The following is a 14,081-nucleotide window of genomic DNA, read 5'->3' as shown; positions in this document are numbered from 1 at the left end:
CAAAAGAGAGAGTCATATTTCTCTAGCTTAATTATAGCAAAAACACATACCCACATAACAAAGGATATCAACTTCATCAATTAGGGATTTAGAGTAGCAAATCAAACAAAATTAATCCATAAGAACCAAACCTTATTTTTTCAAACTTATATGTAGATCATACATATATATATGCTCGATCGAACGATCGATCTATAGCAAACAAAATCGGACCATGATGCTTCCATTCCCCGAGAAAGCGAGAAGAGAAGGAAACTTGATGACGTTGTTTCAAATAGAAGAAGAAAGAGAAACCCTTGTTCATGGTGGAAGATAGGGTTTCTTCATCTTCATCTCAATCTTTATTGGAAGAACAAAAGCTCTTCTTTTTTCTTGTTGATTTTCTCTTGGACTTGGAGGCTGATTTTGGTGGGGTTGGTAGTAGATGGTAAAAGGAGGAGTGGTGAAGAAGAAAGTGAGGGACTAATGATGATGAGCGGAAGAGGGTAGAGGAAGAGGAAGAGGAAGACATCATGATGATTATTGTTTGTGAGGTGTGTTGAATAGAGTGAGCGATAATAATCCAAAGATTTGCGTGCTACTTATCTTTTCTTTGGTTGCCCTACCCTTGATGGCCTTTTATTCTCTCTTTCACATGGAGAGATAATTATATAATGGACCCCATTCCCAAATAATTTTCTTTTAAAAAAATCCATTTGGTTATATATTAGGTAAATAAGTTGATTTTTTTCTAGGATCATCCAACTCTACCTGTCGGACAGCTAAGTCAACTGTAAACTCGAACCGCCAACCAGCCCACTCCACACTGACGATAGGAAAATCTGTGTGAAAATAACGTCGAAATTGTTGAGCGTGAAAATTAAACTTGCGAACTTTGCAATTAAAAAGAATTATCATAGCGAACTTATCATTACAACTAAAACTTATTTGTGAAGTATTTTTATCTCTCCACTGAGTCCGCTCTCTCAAAACATGCAAGAGCCCGGGAAAATCATAAGATGTCATAAAAAGATGTCCAACATCATATTGCTTATCTTTTCAACTAATTTTCCCAAAAAAAGGGGGAACAAGAAGATAGAAGGATATGAAGATGGAAATAATTAATGGACCACATAAAACCATGTGAAATGACTGTTAATTCTCTCTTTCTCTCTTTTTTACTTTTTTTTTAGGTATAGTTCTTCCGTTAATATTGTCCGTTTTGACCATTTCCTAGGTAGAGTATCAACTTTATTAGCATAATTTTGACTAACGCGTGTGGGTCATGCATGGTCATTGGGTAAGTAACCAAATCTAGCTGTTAATCACCTTGATCTCTTTAAATAGGATTTCCAGCCACATATATATATCTATACTTATATATAAAGCAGAGGCTCTAACAACTGTTGTTATTATTTTGACACCTGGCTTTCTAAAACTCTCTATTTCATCCCACGTGGACACTCTACTATTGTTTATCTCTATTTTAGACGCTCACTATTTCTCCAATAAAAACCTCACGTTGAACGTTTCTCTGTCTTCTTCGTATCACAGCGATTTCGGTTTTTGTACACCCACTGCCCATAATCAATGCCCATTAAAAGCGCTTCTAATGCCCTTCTTGAGTGAGAGTTCAGCAGCTTATGAGCCTTTCCTCATCCCTTTCTGAATCTCCATCCGCAGCTAAATCCACGTCTCCATCTTCAGTTGTACCCGCATCATCATCTCCAATAGCTGCCCTCAAACCCTTGCCCAGATCAGAAATGGGAGCTTTGGTTCAGTCAAATCTTTCGGTTCGATGCTTTGAATCCTTGCTATTGTCCTTGGTCTCCCAACTTCAATCTCGGACAAGGAAAGCACTCGGTTCGTTCGACGGCTAAGTCTCTCGGTATGCTTTAATTCCTATTTTTCCCTTTCAATTGGGTATGTGATGCTTTAATTTCTTGGGTTTCTTTGCTTCTCTCTTGGTGGTTTACAGATTTCTAACAACAAAATGGCAAACAAGAGCCCGCTACGTTTTATCCATCTCAAACTTAGACTATCATTTCGGCTCGGTAACCTCATTTGCGGTGGAGGCTGCTTCTTTTGGGGTGGTTTATTTTTTTTTCCTTTATCACTTTTGATTGGGTATGTGATGCTTTCATTTCTTGGTTTTTTTTGGCCGAATTTATGTTTATCTTGATTGTTTACTGTAATGGATTTACAGATTTCTCATTTTTAGACAATTGTTTCTCTGGGTACTGGATCTTTGTTATCTGGCTGTTGCTTTTTTGAATTGGCTTATATTTGGGTTTATGTCTTCTTTGAAGTAGTTAAATCTAGGGTTTAAAACAATCAAGCACTCCTTAAAAAATGGTTTAGAGTACTTTCTTAATCTTGGGGTTTGTTCTTGAAACTGTGTAGTTATTAGCTGCAAATGGGTCATTGTAATGTGATTGAAAATGGAGTATTTGTTTGGAAGAAAGAATGGCCTAATGATATTTGTTCATGTCTATTTGTAGTATGGATTACCAGCTCCACTGGCACTATTAAGGGCAGACAAATAATCTTCCTCCATGTTGTCCTGGTATGAAAGAGTAATACGTAGTAATTGATCACACCTGATATATATATATATATATATATATATATATTTGCTTTCAAACATCATTTCTTGACTTTTAATCAGTACTCCGACAAGGTATCATTGGTATGAAGGTGCAAGTGGTGTTCAGCAGCACTTGCAATTTCACTGTCACAGTCTCCAAATTCAACTCTTCAATATTCTCTGTCTATGTTTCTGTATGGGTTTATCAAATTTGTTATGCTCTGTCCATTAAATCAGTCCTAATTTTTTTGTTTAGCTTAATTGTCAGTTGTTTTTTCATGTTCATGTATGCTGCCAATTATATTGTAAGATCGGCAGTGACAATCGCTTTTGCTTCGACATCTCAGCCTGTGGTCTTTTTGTGTTCCTGTGCGCCAGGTAAAAATTGAAATCAGCAGTGATATCGCTCTTGCTTCGACATCTCTTTTTTTTGTGTGTGTTTCTCTACGTGATTGTAACTCGGACATTCGTTTATCATTCTCATGTGTTGGCTTTCTTCATCCTTATGGAGGTTTTCTTCTTTAATTTTGCATGGGGTGTTCAAATTTAATTTTTCAATTGCACTGTGTGTTTTTGTATGCAGTGCATTTTTGTGTTGAAGCTCAAATAGGTTCAATATTTTATCTTATCAAACATTACCCTATTTGTGTTATAATAAGCATACCTTCTTTGAGTCCTAAAATGTAGTTGATGACACTGCCCACTTTTTATACTACAGTGAATGTGCAACCTCTTTCTAGGTCGCCGGCTAATTTCCATATCTACGTTGCTTTACTGAGATATCATGAAAGGATAATGACACTTGATCTTCCTTATGGTAAGAAGTTGTATGGCAGTAACAATATTATGAAATTCTATCCTCAGTGCCGATCACTTACGTTTACGATTTACATTCTATAGTTTAAAATAATGATTAAATTTCATGGTATGCTTATTTTATGTTCATTTGCTCGCATCCCTTGGATATGAATTACTCTAAATGATTGGCTTCTCTCTGAATTACATGTTCAATACTTTGCTCTATGGCTTCCTTTATCCCATTAATTTTTCTCAATGCTTTGCTTTTGTTATGCCCTCTGTTGTTTCCTCTTTGTTCTGTCCAGGTTATATTAAACAAGACAAGTCAACTGTTGTGTAGTAGGATGTGCTTTAGCAAAAACTTCATAATGTTTTTAGAGAGAGTTGAACGTGATACAATAGATTTGGCTTGAACACCTGACACAAGCTTCATCTTTGAGCTGACCCAAGATGTGGTTATTTTTGTTGTTGGTGGGACTAACATTTGAAAAGGCATGTTCTTTTGATTTGCAGAATGCCAACAATTCTGGAATTCGTTTCATACTTGGTGGATCTGTCAATTCTAAAAGGTACCCATTTACTTGCAAAGAAATTTTAGACTAAAAAGATACAAAAAATGATAAAAAAAAATTGGGTAAGGTATAACCAATCTTGTGATTTCCTTTGAGATTCTTATATTTAAGAAGACTGGGAAAAAAAAAGCTCACCAGTGTGCTATGTACTCTGAACAACACATTGGCAATAGCATAATGTCTTGACTGCTTCACATCATTTGTCTTCATAGTGTCTGATTGTATGATTGGGGATTGTGCTAAACTGGACTTGGATCAAATTGGTTTGAGTTTAGGTTAAATTTTATAGTGGTTGTGGAAACTTGGGTTGTCTTTTATCTGTCCCATAAATTACATGTACGTGACTCTTTTATCTTCTTCTTTCCATAGGAAAAAAGACAATCAAGGTCTCCATTTAACATTGTATTACATATTTTAGGTCATGCGAAGGGAGATAGGCGATAATACACGACCCACATGGCTCAATTGATTCATCATCTCTATCTAAATCCAATGGATTCCATCCCTCTCTAGCTCACTGGTCGCGCACTTCCATTCATATTAGTCTCTGCTTTATGGTAGTTTATAGGGTTACCCTTGTATGGAGGACAGTTTTATGTGATATATGCAGTTCATTGGGATTTAACGGGGATGTTGGAGGATATTGGGTTGCCGGCAAAAACATCTATGAGAGGCAGTAATTTGGTGATCGACGCCTCTCATTGCCTGGGTTGTTCCTCTCAGTTCACTTTCATCAGTCGCAAGGTTACTTCTCACTTTTTGATCCCTAATAATCATTGATTCTTTGACCCTGTTCTTCAATGCCCATCTCTCGAAGTGCTTTTCCCCTGAGTCCACCGTCTTATATATACAGTGAAAACCTATAGTTTGGGGAAATTGTATTGTTGGGGATTTATTTTAGAAATTTAGTGATTTATAGGTTTTGCATTAAATGGAGGACATAATTTTATGATACATGCAGTTTGATGAAGTGTGTCAAGAGTGGTCTTTACTCTGAATTTACTTGGATTGTGTTGACCTCTTTGAACTCTCTCCCTTCTACATTGTTTTGTCAAAACTGTCAATATTTCTACTAATAGATAATTTGGTGGTTTTAGCTTATTAACAGCACTAAACTTTAATGACCATTTTTTGTGTTGATGTAATTGGAAAGTTCATTGGATTTTGATGACAAATTAAACCCTAAAAATATAATATACCTCAGTTCTGTAGTCTACTATTCTCTAAGGATCTTCTTGATACAGCAACTTCATAAATCTAAGGAGGAAAGACAAAGGCAGTTTAATTCATGCAAAAATGACAAATAAAAAGGGATAAAAGTGATGGTTAGATAGCCTCGAAGATAACTACATAAATGTGTGCGTATATATGAACCTGTGTATGAAATTTCTGTTTTATCAGGTACCCCAGTTTCATGTACTAATACCCTAAATCATTACCATCAGTCTACTTTTTAAGAGAGAGAAATTTTACATTGAGGATGATAATCATTATCAAACTTTTTTTAAAGTGAGAAATTTGACAAAAACAAAGCAAATGATGAGTATTATTACAAACTATTAAATATTATAAATTTATAATAAGCTAAATAAATAGATAATAAAGGATTAGACCAATAGTCATGGGAATATTATAACAATAATATTCTTATTAGAACATATCAACATAAAAATATAATTAAAAATATATGTTATAAAAAACCGCGCGTAGCGCGGGTATACAACTAGTATATATATATACACACACTGACACACACATGTCTAAACAGATCATTAGTAAGAGAATCTATGCGCATCAGTCAGCGATTTCGCATTCACATACTAAAAATGTATATATAACTAATTAATTACTAGCTAGTACTTGCTTATCATTGATTTAGTTTTTATGGTAATTTAATTTGAATTATGTAGCATTATCAGCTTCAATTTGAAATTTTCTGTGCTTGCTTTGATCAGTTGTTGATGAGCTGACAATGAAGATGCAATAAATAAGTTAATCCAATTAATTATTGTGAGGAGTACTGTTGATCATACATGCATTTCATGAAAAACAATTTAATTGATTCCACTGACATGCGTATTCTTATTTTGAGGTTGAGAGTCTTGAGACCTTTCATTTTCTTCATTGTGCTCTGTAAGTGTTTCTGAGATTGGCAAAATTCTCCACCTCAGCAACATTTTTTGTTATTAATTACGTGTCTCATTTGTTTATTATTATTATTATACTTTTTCACTCTAATCTTGATTAAGTCGGCTTCCCCGTTACTTCTCATGCGGAGATTTTCGTTTGTCAGGTTCCCTGCATGCATACAATAATTATATTGGAATCTAATTACTAATTCCAAAGCCTCAAGGTTTACATTCTTTAATCATGTTTATACCATACATAATGGAGACCCACGAATAGCTCGGATGATACTCATGTATATGGTATCTCATAGAGTTCTCGAGTTGGAACCTCCCCATCCCCTTCCCCTTCCCCTGTATTAAAAAAGAAAAAGAAATAGATCCACATAACATGCAAAATTGGGAGGATTAATCTACCATCCATAATAAAATTGATGTTTGGAAGAGAGACCTAATCTAATAACATCATGTATGTTCAAGGTAATTACCAAATGAGACATTTGAAGCAATTCAAAATCACCCATAAAAGATGCATGGTAATTGTGAAATAGGGCAAGAGATAAGTAAGTAAATATGTAGTCACTTTAAGTTTGACTCTTAATAAAGTGTTGAAATGGAATAACTTTTTCATTATTCTTCTAGTTCTAGTGTTTCAACTCTTGTTAGGGTGGTCCACACTCCACAGTCCGATTATAAGGCACATGAGATCTTGATATGCTTCACTCATTTCATGGAAAAAATAAAGAAAATGCAATGTACAGCATAAAGCAAACAGCCATACAGCCTTACTTTTCAGTTTAATGGACGTATTGTAAACAGCAACGAGAGAGGATCACAACATGCATGTACACACACACGCACACACATATGTATGTTTAATTAATTAATTAATTATGGAACTTGTATCGATAAAGGAATACTAAACTATGATATGGATTAATGATCAGGTATATTCCATCGCAGTATAAAGAATAAAAGTGGGATTTGTTTGGGAATCAGGGATTAATTTCCTTCAACATCATCATCTTCACAAGTAGGAATTAATATTCTCTGTAGGAATATATATATATTCGGGTGTTTGGGTAATGATGTCGAATGACAATCTAATTGATCTGTTTTTCTAAAACTACGTACCCTCCCTCACAGAGCAAAAACGTTACGTTTTATATGTAAATACAAAGTATATAGAAGCATGGACTGAGGTATATATATACATGCATGGATTGTACAAACTTATTACTGTAATGAACATGTTTACCCTAATTCGTTTGAAAAGTTAAGAAAATAACGAAAGGCAAAAAGATGGGGATGCCATTGCCAAAGCATTAAATCTCTGGGTGTAATGATTATAGTTTGCATATTCTAGTGCAACCAAAAAAGTCAGCATGTTTGGAATAAAGTTAATGATTTTGCTTGTTGATGATATATAGATATTAGATACAGACCCAACTGCCAACCCCTTGGGCTCCACCTGTCTATTATATGAAAACCTACAAGCTAGCTACCAAGAATCCTATGGATCCCATGATAAATGTAATCAGTATTGTTTCTTCTCCAATTCTTTTGAGGATATATGTTGCCTCTATTGAGCTTTTGTCATGCTTGCTTTGTTGGTCAATTCTCTTCACATATAGGTACGTATATATGCATATATATATATATTGATATTGATATAAAGATTAATTGGGATGTAGGTCCAACTTGACAGACACGTGGAGGAATTTGCGGTGACCATGAGAAATGAGAATGTTGGGTTAAAGTTAGGATTTAGGAACAGAACCTTACATATGAGCTTTGTAAAAAAGTCAAAGAAATACCCGTTGACTTGGGACCTTTCTTTCTTCTTTGTCATCCTTGTCGGCTTGTGTTGGTAAAAATCCGTTGACTTCGGGCCGTTGCTTCAAAGCCCAAAAGAAGCTTTTTGGGCCTCGTCCTCTCGAAATAATCGAGTTTTGTACTTTCGTTAATTTAGTAGTCTCGGATCGGTCAGTGATGAATGATCCGCGAAATTTTAAAACCCCAATTCCCGCCGAAGTCGATCACGATCCGCTCCAACTGTGGCATTCCATATCACAACAATTAATGTCTCATCCTCAGCCATTATAACGAAGCTTGGTTACACGAGTCTTTTGCTTTCAATGCAAACTGTGATCTCCGCCGATAAGAATCCTCAAAATTTGGTTAGAAGCAGCTTGTGAGATCGCCTCCCAACCCAAGGTGCTTTATGTGTTCTTGTATTTCATGTCCAGTTCGTAAAAGTTACGACGTTTGGGGCTCTGATACTGGCGTATTTTCCTTTCTGATCTGCGTTTCAGTTATTGCTGTTTTGAATTGATTTAGGTCGAGGGCGTGATACTGTTTATCTGCGTTGACAATAACAATTCGTTCCAGTTTTGATGGGAATCGTAGTGAAATTTCGTAGCGATAATGGATCTGTATTATGTTTTGAGTTACATTTTCCAGTGATTAGTACCTATTAATGGAAGCATATAACAAATCTTGTTTATACACTGTATGACAATGTGAGAGCACCAGATTTGTCTTACACACTGTTGCATTCTTACACCTGTATTTACCAGTAGAGACTGAGTTCAGGCACATAATCTGAATTCTGTTTTGAAGGAATTGTTGTGCTGATAAATTACAGCTCTCTATCCATGTAAGATATGCTAACTGGGAAAAGTTAAGGATCCATTGCTTTCATGCACTCCATGTGTTTGATTGTTGGACAGACGTTGGTTCTTTTCTCAAATTACGCTCCACTGCTCTGTAATTTTCCATCAACTATAACATATTGCCAAACAGCAGTTTCACCTGTTACTTTATCATGCTTTACTTACTGTATTCCTAATGGTTTACCATGCAGTGTGCATAACACTCTCTTAGAATTAGAATTATATTTTCCACTATTACATTATTCAATTGTTTTTAAAGTTTGTAATATAGCTTTTTAATCAATTTCTTTTTTCAACTTATTTATAAGGAAGTTGGAGATGCAAAGAGACAATTGAGTGAAGAGCCTTTCTGCTCAAGCTCTCAACAGGTAGTCCCCATACCTTCTTTTATATTATTTAAGTTCAGTTTATCATGCAATATGCATTTGGCCATTTATCTAGATTATCGATGGAAATGTGATTAACTGATAGTGCTGTAGGATCTTCTTCACTCGTGCCATGTTCTGTCATGAATATATTGATAGTGTATATGTCCGGTAAAATCTTGTTTTTATGACCATAAATAGATGGTATTATGGTAATGACTGGATAAAGTTTGTTGTCATCTTGCACGAATATACAACTCAACATAATTTTGATGTAGTTTTCCAAATATTGCTAAAACTTTAATTATAAGAGATGAAAAGATCATATCTATCTTGATCTTAACTTTGAACGTGGCAGCAGCTAATGTGCATACAAGGCGACTAGTTGGGATCTCTTAGGTATATCTAGAAAGTAAACAAAAGCTTGGAATGTTTGCAATTTTTCTGTAGGTAGACAGAAGGTGGGGAGGGTTACACTGTCTCCAAAAGCCCCATCTGTAATTTCCCCTGATAACATAAATAAATATAAGTTTAAAATGGAAGTGGGCATGGATCAATAATACAGACATTGGGAGATGACTTTTAACCTAACTTCCACCCCACTTGTGATTGATTAATCGAATAAAATCTTTACAAGTTCAACCAAAACATTAGTTTAGTTAAAGAACAAAATAGATTAGTGACATTTGCTTAGTCAAATTGCACCATGATATTAAAGTATATTGATGAAATCATGTGAAAGAAATATAAGTTTAGAATAATGCTTCTAGTCCTTGGCTTTAGTAATTTGTAATAATTTATTGACAATCTCATGAATCTTGTTGTACTTCAATAATATAAGATTTTCTTATTTTCCATTTTTTACATGCCCATGTGTTGTGAAATTATTCGCAAGCGGACAAGTCGCACAAGTAATAAAGAATGAGTAGAGTATCGTTCCCACGAGGATATTTTAGCAAATTCAAATTCAAAGTCAATTCAAACAATTATTACACTAATTGGCAATGCGAATTGTGATTGTGGTCATTCAAAGCTAACAAGCAACTGCAAAATCACTAAGTAAGTAACAAATTGAACAATTAACTAACAACAAACGACAATTTGATTTCCAAGAAAGTTAAACACTAGGGTTCCTAATTTCACCACCTCTCATCCAATTGAACTCCATTGATTCTTTAACTCTCAATTCTCAAATTAGTTGTTGACAATCAATTTCCCACTCTATTCAATGTTCTATTCCTAGATACATCAAATGTGTTTTCAACATAAATCCGGGTTATTCCTAACACTCGGATTAGTTCATTGTAAACCCATTAAGATCAATGGAAATCACTTAACAATTGCATAAGTCATAAACCTATATTTCTATGGTTCATTCAACTTATGTTTTCTATGGATTCTTGCAACCTTAGGCCTATCCTTCCGGACTCAACTCAAGCTAAAAATCATTCAAATGGTGATCAAGCATTTGAAAGCAAGCATTTGAAAGCAATAAGTGTATCCATAGAAAATCAACAACAATAAGAGAGATTAAAGGCTAAAAATCAAGTTCATTCAACATTCAAAGAGGGGTTCCATTAGGACCCCTAGTTAGAGGATTAGTTCCTCATAATCACGAAATACAACTTGAAATCCATACTAGCAGTCATTTAATACAAGAAATGAGAAGAAATTAGATGAAACCCCTGAAATTCCAGCTTGAGCTCCCAAGGGTTGCCGTCCAAGCTTGAGAGAATTTCTCCAAAGTCGTTTATCTCATGACCCAGAGTCGTTTATCTCACAGGATGATGTCGTTTTGAGCTAGAAACACGTGAATTCGGGTCTTTTCCGCGAAACTGCGCAGTGCTGTGAATAGTACTCCGATCGATCGGGAATAGTCCGATCGATCGGAAATACAATCTGTCTCGATGATATTTTTAGGTGTTTTGGCATGTCCGATCGATCGGGAATATGGCCGATCGATCGGAAATCAGTACTGGGCTCCAAATCTTCATTTTGCACTCTTTTCCTCCCTTTCTTGCCTTGACACCTATAATATGCAAATAGAGCTTTCTTAGGCAATATTAACTCTTAATCAACTCAAAATGCAATGAACTTATGCGTAAATGATGCACAAATGTATGTATATATTTGACACATCACCATGCATGTGAAGATGGGATTGGGGGGCAAGGGGAAATGGTGATTGAACAGTATGTAAACTGGATTATTGCATTACATAGAAAAAATTCATTTAAATTAATTCTCTTGCTTTTATTCATGCTAATGAACCATCTCTAACACAACAGTAATATACAACTGTTAAGTGAATGAATTTATGTGGTCATTTTCGCCTCTCTTTTTTTTCCACAAAATCATTGTCTTAGTTCATCTGTTGGCGCTCACAAACACCTAGCAGATTGACAAGTTAACAACTCTTCCTCCACTTGTCTATGCAGTTGAAAATTATCTCCCGATTTAAAGATAATAGCTTATTCATTGTTTGTAATCCTTGCCGGTTTTATTTACATGTAGACACAATGTCAGTCTGCTCTATCTTTATCTGCGACTTGCTTTGATGTCTTACATCCCTTTCATGTTATCATCTCAACTGCTCTTGAATACATTGTTCAATATTAAATATGTGCAATACAAAATTTTGGTTTGATTTAATGACCTGGTAAAGAAGGAAGATTTGAAATTATAATATACCAAACCAAAATTAGAACAACACTCACAAAGATTTCTTTCCTTGGCAACCTCTTCGGGCGATTGCTGGAGCATATATATAATTGATAAGCCAAAAGTTAAAATTATTTTTCTAGATAGGTCAGATTTTTGTAAGAATTGCACCCTGCTTTGCTTTCATCACAATTTACAACCCTTTCAATACTGCTTTTGTCTCCTGCAATGTAAAGAAAGTGTTAAAACTATTAGCAGCAAAATTTTCAAATATATTGTTGACAATTTTGGTAAAATGAACTTGTCATTTCTATATTGTTTGAGGGAAGAAAAAAAAACCTAGTGTTCAGGTTTATAGTTAGGAACTTAGGATGAAATTAAGTTCTGTGAGAAAACAAAACATCTCTCACAATTTCTATGAAAAAATCATTGTTCCTAGAACTCAGCCCAACTTGCATTCTGAAGTAACTAAATTTTTTGCGAAAAAGGTAAATAAAATATAAAAGCAAAAGTCTCTTATCTATACCCATGAACACATCAAAGGAAAAAAAAAAGTAGAACTGTTTCGATTTCTTCTCTCATATGCAAAAAAAATGTTACAAACATGGAACTTGTACTTGCCAGATTTTAATTTCACAGTCCAAACTGCCACTGTACACTAGACAAGAAGCACCAGAATCAGAAACACTTCTTTCATTTTTGATATCAACAGCCGCAATCAAGCACTTGACTGGTTGTTTATGCCCTTCTAACACTGCCAAACACGAATAATTCTTGTCAAGTCCTTTCTTCCAAATCCTAACAGTTCTGTCAGCCGATCCACTGAATACTAAATTGGAAAGAACTGCCAAACACAGAATTGCCTTTCCATGTCCTCTGAGTGCACCTGTCAGAACCATATGTTCACCATTCTCACTCCCAGTAGTGCTCCAGTGTTTCTCCCAAACTAGAATTGATCGATCACAGGCACCAGAATACAGTACAGACCCATCATTACTGGGCGCTAAAGCATTAACTGCTGACTTGTGTTTCTCCATGGTAGTCACCAGCGAATGCTTCTTCTCCCCTGATTGCTTCTTCCACACCTTGATTTTCTTGTCTGCTGAACCTGTATAAACAAATCCATCATGGGATACTATTATGGCATTGATAGCATCATCATGTGCCTTCTCTACTGACTCCAAACATCTAAAATCATAGGTTCTCCATATTTTGAACGTTCTATCCCATGAAGCAGAATACAGAAGAGAACCATCTCTTGATATTGCAAGTGTGGATATGGCGTCTACGTGATGTACCCAGGTGCTCTTCTTGTGTCTCCTAACCTCTACGTAGTTTTTGGCGCAGAAACACCTGAGCAGATAGTCACTGATTGTAGGAAGAGTGGCTATGCACTTGAGTTTTGGATTTAAGATGGTGTTTTCAATTTTCCATACACGAATTTTGTGATCTTGATGGGCACTGAAAAGCTTATCTCCTAAGACTACTAGTGACTTAACTCCTCCACTGCTAGTGGCTACTACATTATCAGTTGATGAATAAAGGAGTGAGGAAGGGTTTCTGCTCCATACTCTTATTTCGCCGTTCGAAGAGCCACTGTAGAGGAATTTTCCAGTTAAAGCAAGGGAAGAGATATAAGAGGAATGCCCTTTGAGAGTGGCTATGCAGTTGGGGGTTGCATAGAGGACTTGCTTTTGTTGTTGGGATGGTGGGGTGAGGGAAGGAACAGAAGGTAGACTCGGTTGAGAAGAAAGAGAGGAGGTTGATGATTCTGAGTGAAGACGATGACTAGAGTTAGATTGAGAATCTTTTTCTGAGTCATAAGTTGGGGGACAAGGAAGAAGTCCCATTTTCTTCTGTAGTAAAACAGAATTGGAAATAAATCATGTGGTCAGGTTTATATAAGACAAGAATCTTAGAGGCTGAGCAAGAAGAAGAAGAAAAAAAAAAGATGGTGAAACAAAGGCCGGTATAAGGATGTAGACGCAATTTTTAACTCTCATATTTACTTTTTCCATGTCTTTGAGAACAATTTGCTTAGCCTCAAAGGCTTATAGATTAAACTAGATGCTTCCATGCATTGGACTGGACGAAAGTTGGAAATTTTTTTAACCTTTCATGCGTTGCTGTTGAGTTGGGAGAAGAGGTCACATCGTTTGTTTTAATTTTCTGTATTGTTTGTCAAAGTGTCTGCAGGTCAAAAGAGAAACAAAGGACCACTTGCTCAACGTGTTCCAGCACTTCAAAAAGGGGGTACACTGGGCCATGTTCTGGTATGTTAAACCGCCACTGTTGAATCTTTAGTAACTTCTTTTTGG

General features: G+C 35.6%; 1 protein-coding gene and 2 long non-coding RNA genes across 5 annotated transcripts; 2 read left to right on the top strand and 1 right to left on the bottom strand.

The window, feature by feature from the left end:
- The first annotated feature begins 1,501 nt into the window (after window positions 1–1,501).
- Window positions 1,502–5,638, top strand: LOC120007162. Of its 3 annotated transcripts, XR_005470154.1 has the most exons (6): window positions 1,502–1,867; window positions 1,958–2,106; window positions 2,481–2,944; window positions 3,285–3,383; window positions 3,878–3,933; window positions 4,355–5,638. It is a non-coding gene; the product is annotated as an uncharacterized LOC120007162 (long non-coding RNA). The 3 variants fall into 3 exon arrangements; XR_005470153.1 differs by having other exon boundaries at window positions 1,502–1,842; window positions 2,481–3,383; XR_005470152.1 differs by having other exon boundaries at window positions 2,481–3,383.
- Window positions 5,639–8,071: 2,433 nt separating this feature from the next.
- Window positions 8,072–14,066, top strand: LOC120007663. Its single transcript, XR_005470217.1, has 3 exons — window positions 8,072–8,279; window positions 9,046–9,105; window positions 13,951–14,066. It is a non-coding gene; the product is annotated as an uncharacterized LOC120007663 (long non-coding RNA).
- On the bottom strand, window positions 12,360–13,821 carry LOC120007660 (protein JINGUBANG-like). The gene has a single exon (XM_038858043.1). The coding sequence runs from the start codon at window positions 13,611–13,613 to the stop codon at window positions 12,360–12,362; it is 1,254 nt and encodes a 417-aa protein (XP_038713971.1). The 5' UTR covers window positions 13,614–13,821.
- Window positions 14,067–14,081: the final 15 nt, after the last annotated feature.

This window comes from Tripterygium wilfordii, chromosome 10 (assembly GCF_013401445.1).
Source record: "Tripterygium wilfordii isolate XIE 37 chromosome 10, ASM1340144v1, whole genome shotgun sequence".
In the NCBI taxonomy this organism is placed as follows: Eukaryota; Viridiplantae; Streptophyta; class Magnoliopsida; order Celastrales; family Celastraceae; genus Tripterygium; species Tripterygium wilfordii.
The sequence above is the reverse complement of the archived record's forward strand: the minus strand, read 5'-3'. Positions and strand labels throughout refer to the sequence as shown.